The sequence below is a fragment of the Lucilia cuprina genome, chromosome 2 (genome assembly GCF_022045245.1).
Source record: "Lucilia cuprina isolate Lc7/37 chromosome 2, ASM2204524v1, whole genome shotgun sequence".
Lineage (NCBI taxonomy): Eukaryota > Metazoa > Arthropoda > Insecta > Diptera > Calliphoridae > Lucilia > Lucilia cuprina.
In genome coordinates this window covers 65,533,480-65,551,484 of record NC_060950.1, presented here as the reverse complement: position 1 = coordinate 65,551,484, position 18,005 = coordinate 65,533,480, and the positions used below count along the sequence as shown (strand labels likewise).

Genomic DNA, 18,005 nt, shown 5'->3' with positions numbered 1-18,005 from the left:
TTCAGTTCTAGTTCAGTTCTAGTTCTGTTCTAGTTCTGTTCTAGATCTGTTCTAGTTCTGTTCTAGTTCTGTTTTAGTTCTGTTTTAGTTCTGTTCTGGTTCTGTTCTAGTTGTGTTCTAGTTGTGTTCTATTTCTGTTCTAGTTCTGTTGTAGTTCTGTTCTATTTCTGTTCTATTTCTGTTCTAGTTCTGTTCTATATCTTACCGAAATGTATAAATAAATTGCGTTTTTACTTGTTTTGTTTTTTTTTGTGTTCAATTTTTTCATGTTTAGAAAAAAATGCATCATTGACCTTATAACCCTAAAAACAAAATCAAAGAACTGATAATAAAATATGCGTTGTTTCTCCATATTCTCTTGTACTTGCAGTTATAGAGTTATCAAAGTTGCCATAGTAAACAAATGTTTAATAGATTTTAATTAAACAAATTTCATATAAATAATTATTTAAAAAAACTAATTGCAATTAATATTAATCATTTTTCATTAAAATTTTCAGTAAATCATCAGAAAACTAAAATTTACAAAACACGGGGGATTAATAGCAATAAGAATTAATTTTTTCTTTTATTTTCTTTTTTTTTTTACTCCCCCCTGCCCTGCAAGCAGTTTAGTTAAGGATTTGCAAAAAGGATAACAAGGACACAAGGTTATTAATTGCAGACAAGGAAAGCAGCAGATTGTGAAGAGCAAAAAGAATAATTAATTTAAGTTTTAAGAAGAAAAGTGATATAAATTTTTTTTAAACATTAGACCAAGAAATTTTATTATTAACGATAAGAAGAGTTTATATAAGTTTTAATTTTTAGATTTTTGTTTAATTTCATTGTGATACTGTTTAACTTTTTTTATAAAGTTTTTTTAATGTTATAATTTAACTCAATTCAATTATTTGTCTACACTCAAGTAAATATACCAAAAAGAAAAAATATTTAAATTTATAAAACAAAACTAAACTATTTTGTAAAAGAAAATAGTTTAAAAAGTAATAAACCAAATATTGTTTAAATTCTTAAAGTTAACTCTTAAAGAATTGCTCAAAACAAACTCAAACAACTAAGTGAAACTAATTTATTTTATATTTAATTAAACTCATTCCATTTTTGTCATTAACAACATGTTAAACTTAACCAACGTATTGTGGTATTTAAAACCAAAATTCCATTTTTTGTTTATAAGCTGCCTTTTATTGTTAATCCATCTAACACCCTCCACCTTGGCCTGTTCTAGTCGTTCTTTACCCAAGCCAAGGCCAATTAATGCACCCACTACTACCAGGGCTCCAACCACAACTACAGCACGTACTACCACCACCAGCACTACCACCACGACTACAACTACCACTCCTAGGCCTAATATAACCTTTCCCACTTTTAAATGTCCAGCTAATTATGATGCCTGGTATTGTCTCAATGAGGCCACTTGTTTTACGGTCAAAATAGGCGATTCCATTATGTATAATTGTGAGTGCGCCATTGGTTTTATGGGTCCACGTTGTGAATACAAAGAACTCGATGGTTCCTATGAACCCAAACGTCCACGTCCCATTTTGGAAAAGGCCAGCATTGCCAGTGGTGCTACTTGTATTTTATTATTCTTGCTATTCGTCTGCTTAACGCTCTATCTGCGTTATGATCAAAAATCTGCCAAAATTATGTATGAGGAATATGATTATACTTCTACTTTGGCCTACAACAATTGTCGCTTTTGTTCGGATAAACATTGCTGTTCGGCCGATGATTCTAATAATGATATGAAATTTTTATTGAATAACGATAAGGATGGTAAAGTTTCTTGGTTAAGGCAACATATTGAAGCATTTCCTATGGGCTTTTCGAGCAAACGTTTTAATAAATTGTAAAATGGTGGAGAAAAGGAGGAGAAAATTATCTGAGAAAAAATAAAAGGCAGTTTATAAGATTAGTATTAAGCTATTTTGTGGGGTACACTTCCTTTTTTGTGTGGTATTTGCTATAGTTTTATATTGTTATTCAAGAAATTTGAGAATTTTCCAAATAACTTTTAACTTAAGGTTTTTATTTTAAAGTTGAAATTGACAGTTTTCTTACCAAACGTATTTTAATCGGCAGAACAATAACTTTCGGTTAAACGATAACTGCAGGTGGAGTTAATGCTAACTAAGTCATAACAGTTTTCCAGAAAATAATTATAACCAGAAACTTTTTACCAAAAAAAAAAAAAACAACAGATTTTTTCGTAAACATTAGAATTTTTGACAGAATTTTGAGATTTTTAACAATAATTGAGTTCAGTCCTATTTCAGCTCTTGCCCCTTTTAGGGAACAGTTCTAGATTGAAACTACTTCATTTCTAGTTTTGTTCTAGATCAATTCAAATTTGTATTCTTTTATTAGTTTTTTATCAGTTTAAAATCAATTCTAGATATGTTCTAGTTAACCTATTTCCCAGTTCAAGTTTACTTCTAGATTTATTCTACTTCGGTTCTAGATCAAATCTAATTCTGTTTTTGTTTAGTTCTACATCAGTTTAATATCATTTAAAGTTTAATTCTAGATCTGCACTAGTTTATTTCTAGATAATGTCTAGATTAATTCTAGTTCAGATCTAGTTTAGTTCACATCTAGTTAAGTTTCTAGTTTTACTATAGATCAGGTCTATAGTTCAAGATCTGGTCTATATTAATTATAGCTCAGCTCTATATCAATCATAGCTTAGCTCTAGATGGGGTCGCGATTAATACTGGTTCAGCTCTAGATCAGTTCTAGATCTGTTTTATTTCAGTTCTAGTTCAGTTCTAGTTCAGTTCTAGCTCAGTTCTAGTTCAGTTCTAGTTCAGTTCTAGTTCAGTTCTAGTTCAGTTCTAGTTCAGTTCTAGTTCATTTCTAGTTCAGTTCTAGTTCAGTTCTAGTTCAGTTCTAGTTCAGTTCTAGTTCATTTCTAGTTCAGTTTTAGTTCAGTTCCAGTTCAGTTCTAGTTCAGTTCTAGTTCAGTTCTAGTTCAGTTTTAGTTCAGTTTTAGTTCAGTTCCAAAGAAGTCCACTTTTTAACATTGAATTATTTACGGGTCTTGATCACAAACATATATCAAAGGTTTCTAAAACAAATTTTTGTATGAAATAATTTCCTTTGAAAGTTTTGTACTGGTTTTATAGTCAAATAAAGATCAAATAATAAATTTTTAATTATAAATTAAATAAAAGTTTTGAAAGAAAATATTGAAAGAAAATATTGAAAAAAAATTCGTTTTAAATTTGTTGTATTAAGATGATGCTCTAAAATGTCTTTATAAAACTAAAACAAAAATAGCAAATACCAAAAAGAAAAAAAAAAAAAAACTCCCAATAATTTGCCGAATTATTTATAACATAAAGTGATATGTTTATTATATGTAGATTTAACCAAACAAACAAACGAAAGAAATTCCAGAAAAATAATTAAAAAAAAAACTACTTAAAACTTGCTAACAAAAAGAATATTAATAAAAAAATATTGCCTTTAAAGTGCTTTAAACTTAAATTAACAACTCCACTTAAATAAAAGATAAAATTAAGCAAAAACTTAAACAAAAAATATATATTTTTTTAAACCCAAACTCGAATAAAAACCCCCTTCCCTAAATTAAGTGTAAATGTTCTCTTTGTTTTCTTTTTAGTTTGTAAGTTTTATTGAAAATTTCTTTTAAATTTTACACAAAATTTTTTATTTATAAATTTTAAAAACTACACCCTACACAAAAGTATTATTTATAAATTATTATTTAAAATGCACTTTGCTACAAAATTAAAAACAAAAAAAAAACTTTTAAATGTTTTCAAATAAAAATTATTATTATGTTAACCTCTAAAACTAAAAAAGTAATAGTTTTATTTCATTTTAACAAGTTCTACATAATTTTGAATAAATTAAACACCATAATGGACCATAACAGGTTAATAACCATATTATAATTATACACGATTGTATTAACCATTTGAAATCTTTGTAATTGGCTGCATCTAAAGAATGTTGAAAAAATATTTCCGTTTCATAAGCGGTATACATGCTGATCATGGCCAGTGTAAAGGTTAATAAACCCCAGATATTGTGAAAAGCTTTATTGCATAAAGGTTGCATATAGTGCTTCATTTCCGTGGCATATAGGGCACTTAAGCCTGTTAGAAGGCTTAGTGTAAGGAGAGCAGCTGTGGCTAAACCTGTAAATGTTCAAATTTAACTTAAAATGTGTTTTTGTTTATTGTTTAAAAAGAAAATGTCAATGTTTACTATTCTCCTAATATTCAAACGAATGTCGAAGTTGTATGTGTGCCAAATTTGATCCGTCATAGCTTTTACAGGCGTTCAAATTTAAGTTTTAACTTTATATAGAAGTACTATATAAAGTACTGTGCCACGCTTACTTTTGCTGTCGACTGTGTGTGCTCTACTAAAGTCTCGTTTTCCTAATCTTGCCCACTGTATTTGTAATTTGTTTATACTTCTTTGTCTTAAATAGAACATAGTACAGCATACTTTAGAGTGCTCACATTATATGGGGGCTTCCATTGATTTCAAATAATGCTTTCAAGTGATAGCCAATTATTTTTTAGTTGGGTTTTAATATAGTTCTTGTTCAGTTGTAGTTTATTTCTAGTCCATTTCAAGTTCTAGTTCAGTTAGTTTAGAATGAGTTCAATTGTGTTGTTCAGTTTTAGTTCAGTTCTAGTTCAATTCTACTTTAGTTCCGGTGTAGTTCTTATGCAGTTCTAGTTCAGTTCCTATTGAGTTTTAGTTTAGTTCTGATCTAACTTTAGTTTAGTTCTAGTTCAGCACTGGCTCAGTTCTATTTCGGTTATAGTTCAGTTCTAGTTAAGTTCTAGTTCAATTTTAGTCAGTTCTAGTTAAGTTCTAGTTCAATTCTAGGCAGTTCTAGTTCAGTTTAAGTTCAGTTCTAGTTTTTACTAGTTCAGTTCTAGTTCTGTTCTAGTTCAGTTTTAGTTTAGTGCTTGTTCAGTTTTAGTTCTGTTCTAGTTCAGTTCTAGTTCTGTTCTAGTTCAATTCTAGGCAGTTCTAGTTCAGTTTAAGTTCAGTTCTAGTTCTTTACTAGTTCAGTTCTAGTTCTTTACTAGTTCAGTTCTAGTTCAGTTTCAGTTTAGTTCTTGTTCAGTTTTAGTTCAGTTCTAGTTCTGTTCTAGTTCAGTTCTAGTTTAGTTCTTGTTCAGTTTTAGTTCAGTTCCAGTTCATTTCTAGTTTAGTTCAGTTTTAGTTCAGTTCTAGTTCAGTTCTAGTTTAGTTCTAGTTCTGTTCTAGTTCAGTTCTAGTACTGTTCTAGTTCTGTTCTAGTTCAGTTCTAGTTCAGTACTGGTTCAGTCTTAGTTCAGTCTTAGTTCAGTTCTAGTTCATTTCTAGTTCATTTCTAGTTCAGTTCTAGTTCAGTTCTAGATCAGTTCTAGATCAGTTCTAGTTCAGTTCTAGATCAGTTCTAGTTTAGTTCAGTTTTAGTTCAGTTCTAGTTCAGATCTAGTTCAGTTCTAGTTCAGTCCTAGTTCAGTACTAGTTCAATTCTAGTTCAGTTCTAGTTCAGTCCTACTTCAATACTAGTTCAGTTCTAGTTCAGTTCTTGCTCAGTTCTTGTTCAGTTCTAGTTTAATTCTAGTTCTAGTTCAGTCCTAGTTCAATTCTAGTCAATTCTAGTTCAGTTTTAGTTCAGTTCTAGTTCAGGTTCAGTTTAAGTTCAGATCAGATTTAGTTCTAGTTCACTTCTAGTTCAGTTCTACTTTTGTTCTAGTTTTGTTATAGTTCAGTTCGAGATCAGTTCACGTCCAGTTCGGTTTGGTTCAGTTATAGTTTAGTTACAGTTCAGTTTTAGTTTAGTTCATTTTTAGTTCAGTTCCAATCATTTCAGTTAGATTCTTGCTCAGTTATAGTTTAGTTTAGCTCTACTTCAGCTCAGTTCTTGTTAAGTTTTAGTTTAGATTCTAGTTTAGTTCTACTTCAGGTCCAGTTCAGTTTTGGTTTAGTTCTAGTTCAGGTCCAGTTCAGTTCTAGTTTTGTTGTAGTCCAGTTCTAGATCAGTTCAGGTCTAGTTCAGTTTTGGTTTAGTTCTAGTTCAGTTTTACTTTGGTTCTAGTTCATTTCTAGTTCAGTTCCAACCACTTCAGTTCGGTTCTGACTCAGTTATAGTTTAGTTCTACTTCAGCTCATGTTTAATTCCAGCTCAGTTCTAGTTAAGATTTATTTTAGTTCAAGTTCAGTTCTAGATTGATTCTAATCGAGTTCGAGAACACTTTAAATTCTAATTCAGTTCCAAACCATTTCAAATCGGTTCTAACTCATTTCTTGTTTAGCTCTACTTCAGCTCTAATTCAGTTGCAACTTAGTTCTGGTTCAGTGTTAGTTCAGTTTTAAGTTTAGTTCTAATTAAGGTCTTGTATATTTCTAGCTTAGATCTAGTTCAATTTGTTCTACTTACCCACTAAACCATGCACTGTATGAAAATGTACTTCCTCTATGTAACACTTAATACCAATTCCAATCAAACCAATTATCGAACCGGTTAATTGTAAAATCCAATGAGTACGAGTTTTTTCGGTGCGAAAACATAATAAAGTCCAAGCATTACCACGATAATGTGACAATAAACCCTCAGACATCAAGCAAACAAACTAGACGTATATATAAGACAAAATAAGTTAAAAATATCTCTTTACTCCCGCATGATTTCCTTTACCTACCCCTAAAGTACACAAGACCGCATGAAAAGGTATATCTTCGTATTTCAAACGCAAACACATCCAACTCATATAAATCGTAACAAAACCGATTAGTAAACGATTTATAGAGACCAATATAAATTCGATTATTTGACAGTATGAGGGAGTTTTAGACTTAACTGAATTCGTTTGGACATTTTTCACTTTTGTTTTTGATTTCTCCACTTTATTTATGATAATTTTACCAGTTTGTCGCATTTTCGTTTCCGGGTTTAGAAATATTGAAAATATCAGTACATTACACTTTCAAAATTGTTTTTGAACTAAATCGTATGCTTACGACATTGATTTCTTCGTATATAATGATGATGAGTACTTATCAGTTATTAGAATTTTTTTCAAAAGATGTTTTAACTAAGTTACTGGAGTAAATATACATACACCCACTAGGTGGCAGAGATTTAAAGAAGTAGATTGTTAAAAGTGTTTCCCATTATTATTAATGAGTGAAATGAGTTGTCAAAAGCAAGACTCTATAAAGTCTGTCTTAGTGTCAAATTGATGGCGATGATTTCGATTCGATTTTCATTAGATTACTGATCAATGTATGTTCCATTCAATCCTAAATGAAAACATTACAAAAGAATTGTGACCTCTAGTCAACAAGTATATGTTTTCATAATTTTATCAATTCTTTAAAATATCTGTTTCGACTCATCTCACTCATGCTGTCTTTGATTAAATTTTTATCTATCGTTTTGTATTTTCAGACATGCATATTATCGAACTTAATAATGAAGTTTGAAATCATATAAAATTGAATTTTTACATACAATGTAATCAAAAATATTCAGAGAGTAAAAGAGTATTGATAAGCATTTAGCTTAGACCTAAAAGGTCTTTCATAGATGTTGATATTCAGAGGATTTAAAAAAAAATATTAAAAATTAAAAAAATAAATATAGTAAAGAATGCCTCATTAACACAGAACTAGTCCTAAATTCAAGCTAAGTTCTAGTTCAGTTTTAGTTCAGTTCTAGTTAAAATCTAGTTCAGTTGCACTTCAACTTTACTTCAGTTTTAGTTCGGTCCTAGTTCAGTTCAATTTCAGTTCTAGTTCAATTCTAGTTCAGTTCTAGTTCAGTTCTAGTTCAGTTCTAGTTCAATTCTAGTTCAGTTCTAGTTCAGTTCTAGTTCAGTTCTAGTTCAGTTCTAGTTCAGTTCTAGTTCAGTTCTAGTTCTAGTTCAGTTCTAGTTCTAGTTCAGTTCTAGTTCAGTTCTAGTACAGTCCTAGTTCAGTTCTAGTTCAGTTCTAGTTCAGTTCTAGTTCAGTTCTAGTTCAGTTTTAGTACAGTTCTAGTTCAGTTCTAGTTCAGTTCTAGTTCAGTTCTAGTTCAGTTCTAGTTCAGTTCTAGTTCAGTTCTAGTTCAGTTCTAGTTCAGTTCTAGTTCAGTTCTAGTTCAGTTCTAGTTCAGTTCTAGTTCAGTTCTAGTTCAGTTCTAGTTCAGTTTTAGTACAGTTCTAGTTCATTTTTAATTTAGTTCAGTTGTAATTCAGTTATAGTTTGGTTTTAATTCAGTTTTAGTTCAGTTGTATTTCAGCAGTACTTTAGTTTAAGTTCAGCTAGTTCTATTCTAGTTCACTGTTTAGCTCTAGTATAGATCATGTTCAGTACTAGTTAAGTTCTAGTTTTGTTCTAGTTCGGTTCTAACTCAGTTCTACTTCAGTTGTTCTAGTTTAGTTCTAGTTAAGCTCTTGTTCAGTTCAGTTCTAGGTCAGTTCTAGTTCAGTCCTATTTCAGATCTAGTTCAGTTCTAGTTCAGTTCTAGTTCAGTTCTAGTTCAGTTCTAGTTCAGTTCTAGTTCAGTTCTAGTTCAATTCTAGTTCAGTTTTAATTTAGTTGTTCTAGTTAGTTTAGTTCTAGGTTAGTTGTAATACGTTTTTTGTTCGATTTAATTTAGTTCTTGTTTATTTTTACAACTTTCTCAGTTCCTCTTCAGTTTTAGTTCAGTTCTAGCTAAGAGCAAGTTCTTTTCTAGTTCAGATCTAGTTTAGTTCTAATTCAGTACAAGTTCAGTTCTAGTTCAATTGTAGTTCAGTTCTATTCTATTTCGGTTCTAGTTCATTTTTAGTTTAGCTGTCAGTTCTAGGTTATTTCTAGTTTGGTTCTAGTTAAGTTCTAGTTCTGATCAAGTAAATTCAGTTCAGTTCCCCTTTAGTTTCAGTTCTAGGAAAATTCTAGTTCCGTGCTAGTTCAGTTCTTTTTCAAGTTCAGTTCTATATCAGTTCTATTTCAGCACTATTTCAGTTCTTTTTCGGTTCCAGTTCAGTTCTACTTTAGTTTTACTTCAGTTTTAGTTTAGTTGTTGTTTCAGTTTAGTTTCTGTTGAGTTCTACTTCAGTTCTAGGTTAGTTCTCCTTCAGTACCAGTTCAGTTGTAGTTTAGATATAATTTAGTTCTAGTTGAGTTCTAGTTTAGTTATTGTTTAGTACTAGTTAAGTTTTTATTCGTTTTTTGTTCTGTTTTAATTCAGTTTTAGTTTCCTTTTACTCTCGTTTAGTTTTAGTGCAAAATTTTCACAATTAATAAAATATATTATTTAAATATGTATATATTTACAAATAACAAACTAGAATTCAATATTGGAATGCATATGAAAATCTACGAATGAATTTTTAATTTTAAAATGAGTCATACATCAGACATTATGTAGTAATTCTGAATAGCGATATATAAAACTATATAACAAAATATATAAATAATAAACTAAAATGTTTATATGTATGTACATAATTACAAATAACATAACGATCATCTATCTAACTATAATGTCTAACAATATTCGTCGATTTATGAAAGAGAGCCTTCAAGGCACCTATGCTGGATAATATCAATGATATTAAGGTTAAACATTTCATTAATACAATAAAATCAGCTGAAGGAGCTTTGCGAGAAAAGAACCCAGTTTCATAGCCATAATATTGAGCAGATAAAGCCACTACAAACGTGCCAATACCCAAGATGTTGTGGAAAGTTTTATTTAGTAAAGGACTTAAAAGTTTCTTAAATCTTGTAGAAAATAAGGCACTCAAACCGGAGGCAAAACTAATGCAGCACAAAATGAAGGCGGCAAAACCTGTAAGCAATAAAAGATAAGTGAATATAATTTATTATTTTAGAAATACTCGTAAAATGCATTACCTAATTTCCCATGTATTGAGTGCAAAGAGAAGTGTTTCTGTATACATTTGATTAAAACGCCAGCTATGCCACAACCACCGCCCAACACTTGTAACACCCAGTGAATAGTAGTTTTGGTAATTCTTCTGTAGTTAAAGATTAAAACGTTGTGGTTGTAATGACACATTATAGCTTCAGCCATTAGGAAAGAGAACTGCATTAAATTGTTTTTGGGATTAGTGTTTTTTTATAAAAATTCATATAAAATGTTTGAACTTTAATCAATTAACAAAATCATAATAGACCCTGGGATTTTCCCAAGTTTTTTTTTCCAATGAAGGTAATTATTTTCATTGAAGTCCTACACCCAGAGCAGCTCTAGTAAATCATAAATTGAACTTGAACTGAACTAGAACTGGGCTAGAACTGAACTAGAACTAAACTAGAAATGAACTAGAAATGAACTAGAACTGAACTAGAACTGAACTAGAACTGAACTAGAACTGAACTAGAACTGAACTAGAACTGAACTAGAACTGAACTAGAACTGAACTAGAACTGAACTAGAACTGAACTAGAACTGAACTAGAACTGAACTAGAACTGAACTAGAACTGAACTAGAACTGAACTAGAAGAGAAATCGAGCAAAACTTGAAAAGAACTAGAACAGAACCAAAACGGAACAAGAACAGAACTAGAAGAGAAGTAGAACACAACATGAACCGAACTAGAACTAAACTAGAACTGAACTGGAACTGAACTAGAACAGAACTAGAACTGAACTAGAACTAAACTAGATCTGAACTAGAACTGAACTAGTATTAAACTGGTCTAATCTGAAGCCATGATTATAGGCAAGACAGTGATCTAAACTATTATCAAGACTATAATCAACAACATAATTGAAATTATAACGGTTTAACCCTTTTCAATTTCATTAAACTTTTATGTATGTATATGATTAATTATAACTGTTATTTTTAAACAAAAATAAATCAATGACAATAAATAATTTAAAACAATTAAATCAAACAAATCATGCATAAATTTTGTAAACAATATTATAATGTCCGGAAATTATAAGTTTAAACCTCTTCGGTATATGTATGTTATATATAACTGTATAACAGTATAATACTTTCTAAGGAATTTTTAATAAAATAAATATAATTTTTTTTAATCCAATATAAACATTTTAAGAATGCAACAGATTTGAGAATATGAAATACAGTAAAACCACGATATAATATAATTTTATGTTAATATGATTTAACGAACTATGAAACGATCAATTTTTTTTTTGATGAGTTTTTTTATTTCAATTTTGACTCTTCCTAAGAAGTTCATTTTATTTAGGTTTTACTGTAGTAGGGAAATAACATTGTGTGTTTTTTTGTATTCTGTTTTTATTTAGCTTAATCACGTTTGATATTACTGTGAGATTTTTTTTTATATTTCATTTAAAGTTTTGCACGATATTCTCGGTTTACTCATTGTTACTCAAATACTCCCTTTAATTCTTATTGATAATTGAGAACTGTTTGTTGCACTTGATCTACGGAAATCTATCTGGAAACGGTACTAGATGTTTCGCATGCTTAACGTTGTAAATGCATATTTGTTTATTGCACAGTGGGAAATATTGCATAATAGTTTGGACAAATTATTAACACTATATAGTCAGTGCTCAACACTATAGTTTAGAGTCTAGATTTGAACTAGAACTGAACTAGAACTGAACTAGAACTGAACTAGAACTGAACTAGAACTGAACTAGAACTGAACTAGAACTGAACTAGAACTGAACTAGAACTGAACTAGAACTGAACTAGAACTGAACTAGAACTGAACTAGAACTGAACTAGAACTGAACTAGAACTGAACTAGAACTGAACCAGAACTGAATGAGAACTGAACTGTACTAGAACTAGAACTGAACTAGAGCTAGAACTGAACTAGAACTGAACTAGAACTGAACTAGAACTGAACTAGAACTGAACTAGAACTGAACTAGAACTGAACTAGAACTGAACTAGAACTGAACTAGAACTGAACTAGAACTGAACTAGAACTGAACTAGAACTGAACTAGAACTGAACTAGAACTGAACTAGAACTAAACTAGAACTAAACTAGAACTAAACTAGAACTAAACTAGAACTGAACTAGAGCTGAACTAGAACTAGAACTGAACTTGATCTTCTTGTATTTAATCTTTTTCCCGCTTACTTACACCAATTGTCACCAGCCATGCATGCAAACCCGTACCAGCTAATCCCGTGCGCAAACACATCCAACTCATATAGATCGTTACAAAACCAATACAAATCTGATTCAAAACATTGAGGAAATATTCCAAACGTTGCAATATTTGTCGTGATTCACTATTCGGCATCGTATCCATAGACATTTTGGAAAAACGCGATTTCGCATATAAATTCGTTGACGATGTATAAGGCAAACTCTGATAGCCGATGGCGTAAGAGGTGGTAGAGGTTGTTATAGCGTTGTCCGCGTTCTCCGAATTTTTACCAATTGAAATTTTTAACGTTGTGCTGCCGTAATCGGTTCGTATGGTACTGCATGTTGTAGAATTCAATGATTCCATGTTAAGGCTAAATTTGAAAAAAAAACACAGAGTTTTTCTTTGCTGTTATTTTAATTTAATTGTATTATATTGTGTATAAATATATTTAAAATTGTTATTGTTTGTCTCTTGGCGTAATTGTGTTTGCACAAAAAGTTCTCTTATCAAAGTGTCTATTTTTTGTTAAAATAAATTTCGTTAAAGGTTTTTTCTTTTAAGCTGGGGATGAAACCCAAAGGGGGGGGGGGGGGAAATAGAAAATATATGCTTTGATAACAAAAAAAGCATGTTTCGGAGTATAATTGTTTATTATTTAAATATTTAATTTACTAAACATAATAAATTTATATGAAAAATTTAAGCAACTACTTGTTATAGTTAGTCAGGCCTATTAACACTAGACAATTTTAAAATTGTTTTTGGGTTTATTATTATCAAAAGTTTTTGAAAACAAATGAACCATTTCAACCACTAACCAAACATATGTATTAATATCTGATATAAAAGTTCGAAAAGTCTCACTAGAAGAGACATTATTTGAGATGCTAAATAGGTGCTAAATAAAGTGTGTATATGTTAGTTGAGATTAAAGTCTAGACTGTAGTCTTTAATTAAGTAGGGACTGTTGTCGATTATACTATCGGCACAAAATGGTACCATACCATACTATAGTGAAATCTGTGGTCTATGCCATATACGAGATGACTGTGTTCTTGGTACAACTGAACTAGAATGGATTTGAAACGGACTAGTCGTGAACCAAAATTGATTTAGGACTGAACAAAACAGAACTAGAACTGCAATAGAACAGAACTAGATCTGAACTGGAACTAAACTAGAACTGAACTAGAACTGAACTAGAACTGAACTAGAACTGAACTGGACTTGAACTGGAACTGAACTAGATCTGAACTAAACTAGAACTAAACTAGATGTGAACTAGAACTGAACTAGAGCTGAACTAGAACTGAACTTGAACTGAACTAGAACTGAACTAGAAGAAAACTCGAACAAAACTTGAACAGAGCTAGAAGAGAACTAGAACTAAACTAGAACTAAACTAGAACTGAACTAGAACTGAACTGGACTTGAACTGGAACTGAACTAGATCTGAACTAGAATTGAACTAGAACTGAACTAGAAGAGAACTCGAACAAAACTTGAACAGAGCTAGAAGAGAATTAGAACTAAACTAGAACTAAACTAGAACTAAACTAGAACTAAACTAGAACTAAACTAGAACTAAACTAGAACTAAACTAGAACTAAACTATATGTGAACTAGAACTGAACTAGAACTGAACAAGAACTGAACTAGAACTGAACTAGAACTGAACTAGAACTGACCTAGAACTGAACTAGAACTGAACTAGAACTAAACTGGAACTGAACTAGAACTGAACTACAACCGGACTAGAACTAAACTGGAACTGAATTGGAACTGAATTGGAACTGAATTGGAACTAAACTAGAACTGAACTAGAACTGAACTAGAACTGAACTAGAACTGAACTAGAACTGAACTAGAACTGAACTAGAACTGAACTAGAACTGAACTAGAACTGAACTAGAACTGAACTAGAACTGAACTAGAACTGAACTAGAACTGAACTAGAACTGAACTAGAACTGAACTAGAACTGAACTAGAACTGAACTAGAACTGAACTAGAACTGAACTATAACTGAACTAGAACTGAACTAGAACTGAACTAGAACTGAACTAGAACTGAACTAGAACTGAACTAGAACTGAACTAGAACTGAACTAGAACTGAACTCGAACTGAACTAGAACTGAACTAGAATGAACTAGGAACTGAACTAGAACTGAACTAGAACTGAACTAGAACTGAACTAGAACTTAACTAGAACTGAACTAGAACTGAACTAGAACTGAACTAGAACTGAACTAGAACTGAACTAGAACTGAACTAGAACTGAACTAGAACTGAACTAGAACTGAACTAGAACTGAACTAGAACTGAACTAGAACTGAACTAGAACTGAAACTAGAACTTAACTGGAACTGAACTAGAACTGAACTGGAACTGAACTAGAACTGAACTAGAACTGAACTAGAAACTGAACTAGAACTGAACTAGAGAACTGAACTAGAACTGAACTAGAACTGAACTGAACTAGAACAGAACTAGAACTGAACTAGAACTGAACTAGAACTGAACTAGAACTGAACTAGAACTGAACTAGAACTGAACTAGAACTGAACTAGAACTGAACTAGAACTGAACTAGAACTGAACTAGAACTGAACTAGAAATGAACTAGAACTGAATAGAACTGAACTAGAACTGAACTAGAACTGAACTAGAACTGAACTAGAACTGAACTAGAACTGAACTAGAACTGAACTAGAACTTAACTGGAACTGAACTAGAACTGAACTGGAACTGAACTAGAACTGAACTAGAACTGAACTAGAACTGAACTAGAACTGAACTAGAACTGAACTAGAACTGAACTAGAACTGAACTAGAACTGAACTAGAACTGAACTAGAACTGAACTAGAACTGAACTAGAACTGAACTAGAACTGAACTAGAACTAGAACTGAACTAGAACTGAACTAGAACTGAACTAGAACTGAACTAGAACTGAACTAGAACTGAACTAGAACTGAACTAGAACTGAACTAGAACTGAACTAGAACTGAACTAGAACTGAACTAGAACTGAACTAGAACTGAACTAGAACTGAACTAGAACTGAACTAGAACTGAACTAGAACTGAACTAGAAACTGAACTAGAACTGAAACTAGAACTGAACTAGAACTGAACTAGAACTGAACTAGAACTGAACTAGAACTGAACTAGAACTGAACTAGAACTGAACTAGAACTGAACTAGAACTGAACTAGAACTGAACTAGAACTGAACTAGAACTGAACTAGAAACTGAACTAGAACTGAACTAGAACTGAACTAGAACTGAACTAGAACTGAACTAGAACTGAACTAGAACTGAACTAGAAGAGAAATCGAGCAAAACTTGAAAAGAACTAGAACAGAACCAAAACGGAACAAGAACAGAACTAGAAGAGAAGTAGAACACAACATGAACCGAACTAGAACTAAACTAGAACTGAACTGGAACTGAACTAGAACAGAACTAGAACTGAACTAGAACTAAACTAGATCTGATCTAGAACTGAACTAGTATTAAACTGGTCTAATCTGAAGCCATGATTATAGGCAAGACAGTGATCTAAACTATTATCAAGACTATATATTCAACAAATAATTGAAATTATAACGTTTTAACCCTTTTCAATTTCATTAAACTTTTATGTTGTATATGATTAATTATAACTGTTATTTTTAAACAAAAATAAATCAATGACAATAAATAATTTAAAACAACTTAAATCAAACAAATCATGCATAAATTTTGTAAACAATATTATAATGTCCGGAAATATAAGTTTAAACCTCTTCGGTATATGTATGTTATATATAACTGTATAACAGTATAATACTTTCTAAGGAATTTTTTATTAAAATAAATATAATTTTTTTTAATCCAATATAAACATTTTAAGAATGCAACAGATTTGAGAATATGAAATACAGTAAAACCACGATATAATATAATTTTATGTTAAAATGATTTTAACGAACTATGAAACGATCAATTTTTTTTTGATGAGTTTTTTTATTTCAATTTTGACTCTTCCTAAGAAGTTCATTTTATTTAGGTTTTACTGTAGTAGGGAAATAACATTGTGTGTTTTTTTGTATTCTGTTTTTATTTAGCTTAATCACGTTTGATATTACTGTGAGATTTTTTTTTATATTTCATTTAAAGTTTTGCACGATATTCTCGGTTTACTCATTGTTACTCAAATACTCCCTTTAATTCTTATTGATAATTGAGAACTGTTTGTTGCACTTGATCTACGGAAATCTATCTGGAAACGGTACTAGATGTTTCGCATGCTTAACGTTGTAAATGCATATTTGTTTATTGCACAGTGGGAAATATTGCATAATAGTTTGGACAAATTATTAACACTATATAGTCAGTGCTCAACACTATAGTTTAGAGTCTAGATTATAGTCAATAGTATAAGATTGTGGTCTATAACTCGTGACTATAGTCTTGTCTATAGTTTTGCTGTAGCCACGGCCTTGACTATGGTCACGACAAAGAGAGACCACAATCATGACTATAATATCAGCTATAGTGTAGACCAAAGTCTTGACTATAGTCTCGTCTATATTATAGACCACAATCTCAATTATAGTATAGACCCAAGCCTTGACTATAATCACGTCTGTAGTATAACTGTGGTCTTAATATATAGTCTCGACTATAGTATAGATCATAGTCTTGACTATAGACTCGACTATAGTATAGAGAACAGTCTGGACTATAGAATAAACTACAACCTTAACTGTAGTATCGATTTTAGTATAGACCACAGTCTTAACTATAATCTCGACTATATTATAAACAACAGACTTGATTATAGTCTCGACTACAGTAAAAACCACAATTTTAACTAAAATTTTGACTATAGTATAACTTGACATATAGTCTCGACTGTAGTATAGATCACTGTCTTGACCATAAACTCGTCTATATTATAGACCGCAGCCTTAACTATAGTTTCGACTTTAGTATAGACATAGGTTTTACCCGGTAATAATACCTTTACACGATTTTTATTTCAATTAATTTTAGTAGAATTTTATTTAAATACAAAATATTATTAAAATATATAAAAATAGAATACAAAATAAATTAGACTTTATATAACATATACAGAAATTGGAAGTGTTAATCAATAATTTACACTATACTGACTAATAACCACCTTCAGTTTATAGATCAACGTCTTCAAGGGACCCAGAGACGTTAGAACAGCTGATATTAATGTTAAACATTTCATTAATATAACAAAATCTTTTGTGGGTACATTACGAGTAAATAGACCAGTATTATAACCATAATATTGAGCAACTAGAGCTACAACAAATGTACTCATACCCAAAATATTATGAAAAGTTTTATTTAACAGTGGACTTAAGAAACGTTTTAATGTGTTGGAAAATAAGGCCGATAAACCCGTTACGAAACTGATTAAACATAAAATAAAAGCAGCAAAACCTGAAAGTGTTAAAGAATCAATTAAAATTTTGTGAAAATTTCAAAAAGTTTATTGCGAAATTTGCCTAATTTTGCATGAACATTGAACAGATCGAATTTGTCATGTATTAATTGGATGAGAACACCTGCAATGCCAATTCCTCCACCCAAAACTTGTAGCACCAAATGTATAAGGGTTTTAGTGTTGCGACGAAAGCTAAAAGTCAAAACATTTTGATTGTAATGACACATTATAGCTTCGGCCATAAGAAAGGAGAACTGAAAAGTTTTTTAGTGGATTAAAAGAGAAACAATATTTCTGTGGATTTATATGAATAAAGACTACAGTCAATACTGTGGTCTATACTATAGTCAAGACTATAGTCAAGCCGTGGTCTATACTATATTCGAGACTATAGTCAAGACTGTGGTCTATACTATAGTCAAGACTGTGTCTATACTA

The 18,005-nt window shown here is 30.9% G+C and overlaps 4 protein-coding genes across 6 annotated transcripts in view; 1 reads left to right on the top strand and 3 right to left on the bottom strand.

Moving 5' to 3' along the window:
* The window catches only part of LOC111686410 (protein spitz-like), a 33,827-nt gene extending 31,569 nt beyond the window's left edge, over positions 1-2,258 (top strand). For all 3 annotated transcript variants that reach the window (XM_046950885.1, XM_046950883.1, XM_046950884.1), the window contains one exon: positions 611-2,258. In XM_046950885.1, the coding sequence (XP_046806841.1) occupies positions 1,119-1,862 (744 nt within the window). In that variant the 5' untranslated portion in view covers positions 611-1,118 and the 3' untranslated portion in view covers positions 1,863-2,258. The remainder of the gene's footprint in view (positions 1-610) is intronic.
* A 1,519-nt stretch (positions 2,259-3,777) lies between these two features.
* On the bottom strand, positions 3,778-7,799 carry LOC111686407. The gene is made up of 3 exons (XM_046956595.1): positions 6,693-7,799; positions 6,431-6,623; positions 3,778-4,175 (listed from the first exon to the last, which is right to left on the bottom strand). Exons 1-3 carry the CDS (start codon positions 6,927-6,929, stop codon positions 3,856-3,858), a joined length of 750 nt encoding a protein of 249 aa, XP_046812551.1. The 5' UTR covers positions 6,930-7,799; the 3' UTR covers positions 3,778-3,855.
* A 1,466-nt stretch (positions 7,800-9,265) lies between these two features.
* Positions 9,266-18,005, bottom strand: part of LOC111686411 (transmembrane reductase CYB561D2-like) — an 11,938-nt gene continuing 3,198 nt past the window's right edge. Inside the window, exons 2-4 of the mRNA XM_023448772.2 lie at positions 12,086-12,467; positions 9,874-10,066; positions 9,266-9,808 (exon numbers count right to left, since the gene is read on the bottom strand). Of these exons, the coding sequence (XP_023304540.2) occupies positions 9,492-9,808; positions 9,874-10,066; positions 12,086-12,460 (885 nt within the window). The 5' untranslated portion in view covers positions 12,461-12,467 and the 3' untranslated portion in view covers positions 9,266-9,491. The remainder of the gene's footprint in view (positions 9,809-9,873; positions 10,067-12,085; positions 12,468-18,005) is intronic.
* The window catches only part of LOC111686408, a 1,825-nt gene continuing 951 nt past the window's right edge, over positions 17,132-18,005 (bottom strand). The window contains exons 2-3 of the mRNA XM_046956156.1: positions 17,629-17,821; positions 17,132-17,563 (exon numbers count right to left, since the gene is read on the bottom strand). Coding sequence (XP_046812112.1) covers positions 17,238-17,563; positions 17,629-17,821 — 519 coding nt within the window. The 3' untranslated portion in view covers positions 17,132-17,237. The remainder of the gene's footprint in view (positions 17,564-17,628; positions 17,822-18,005) is intronic.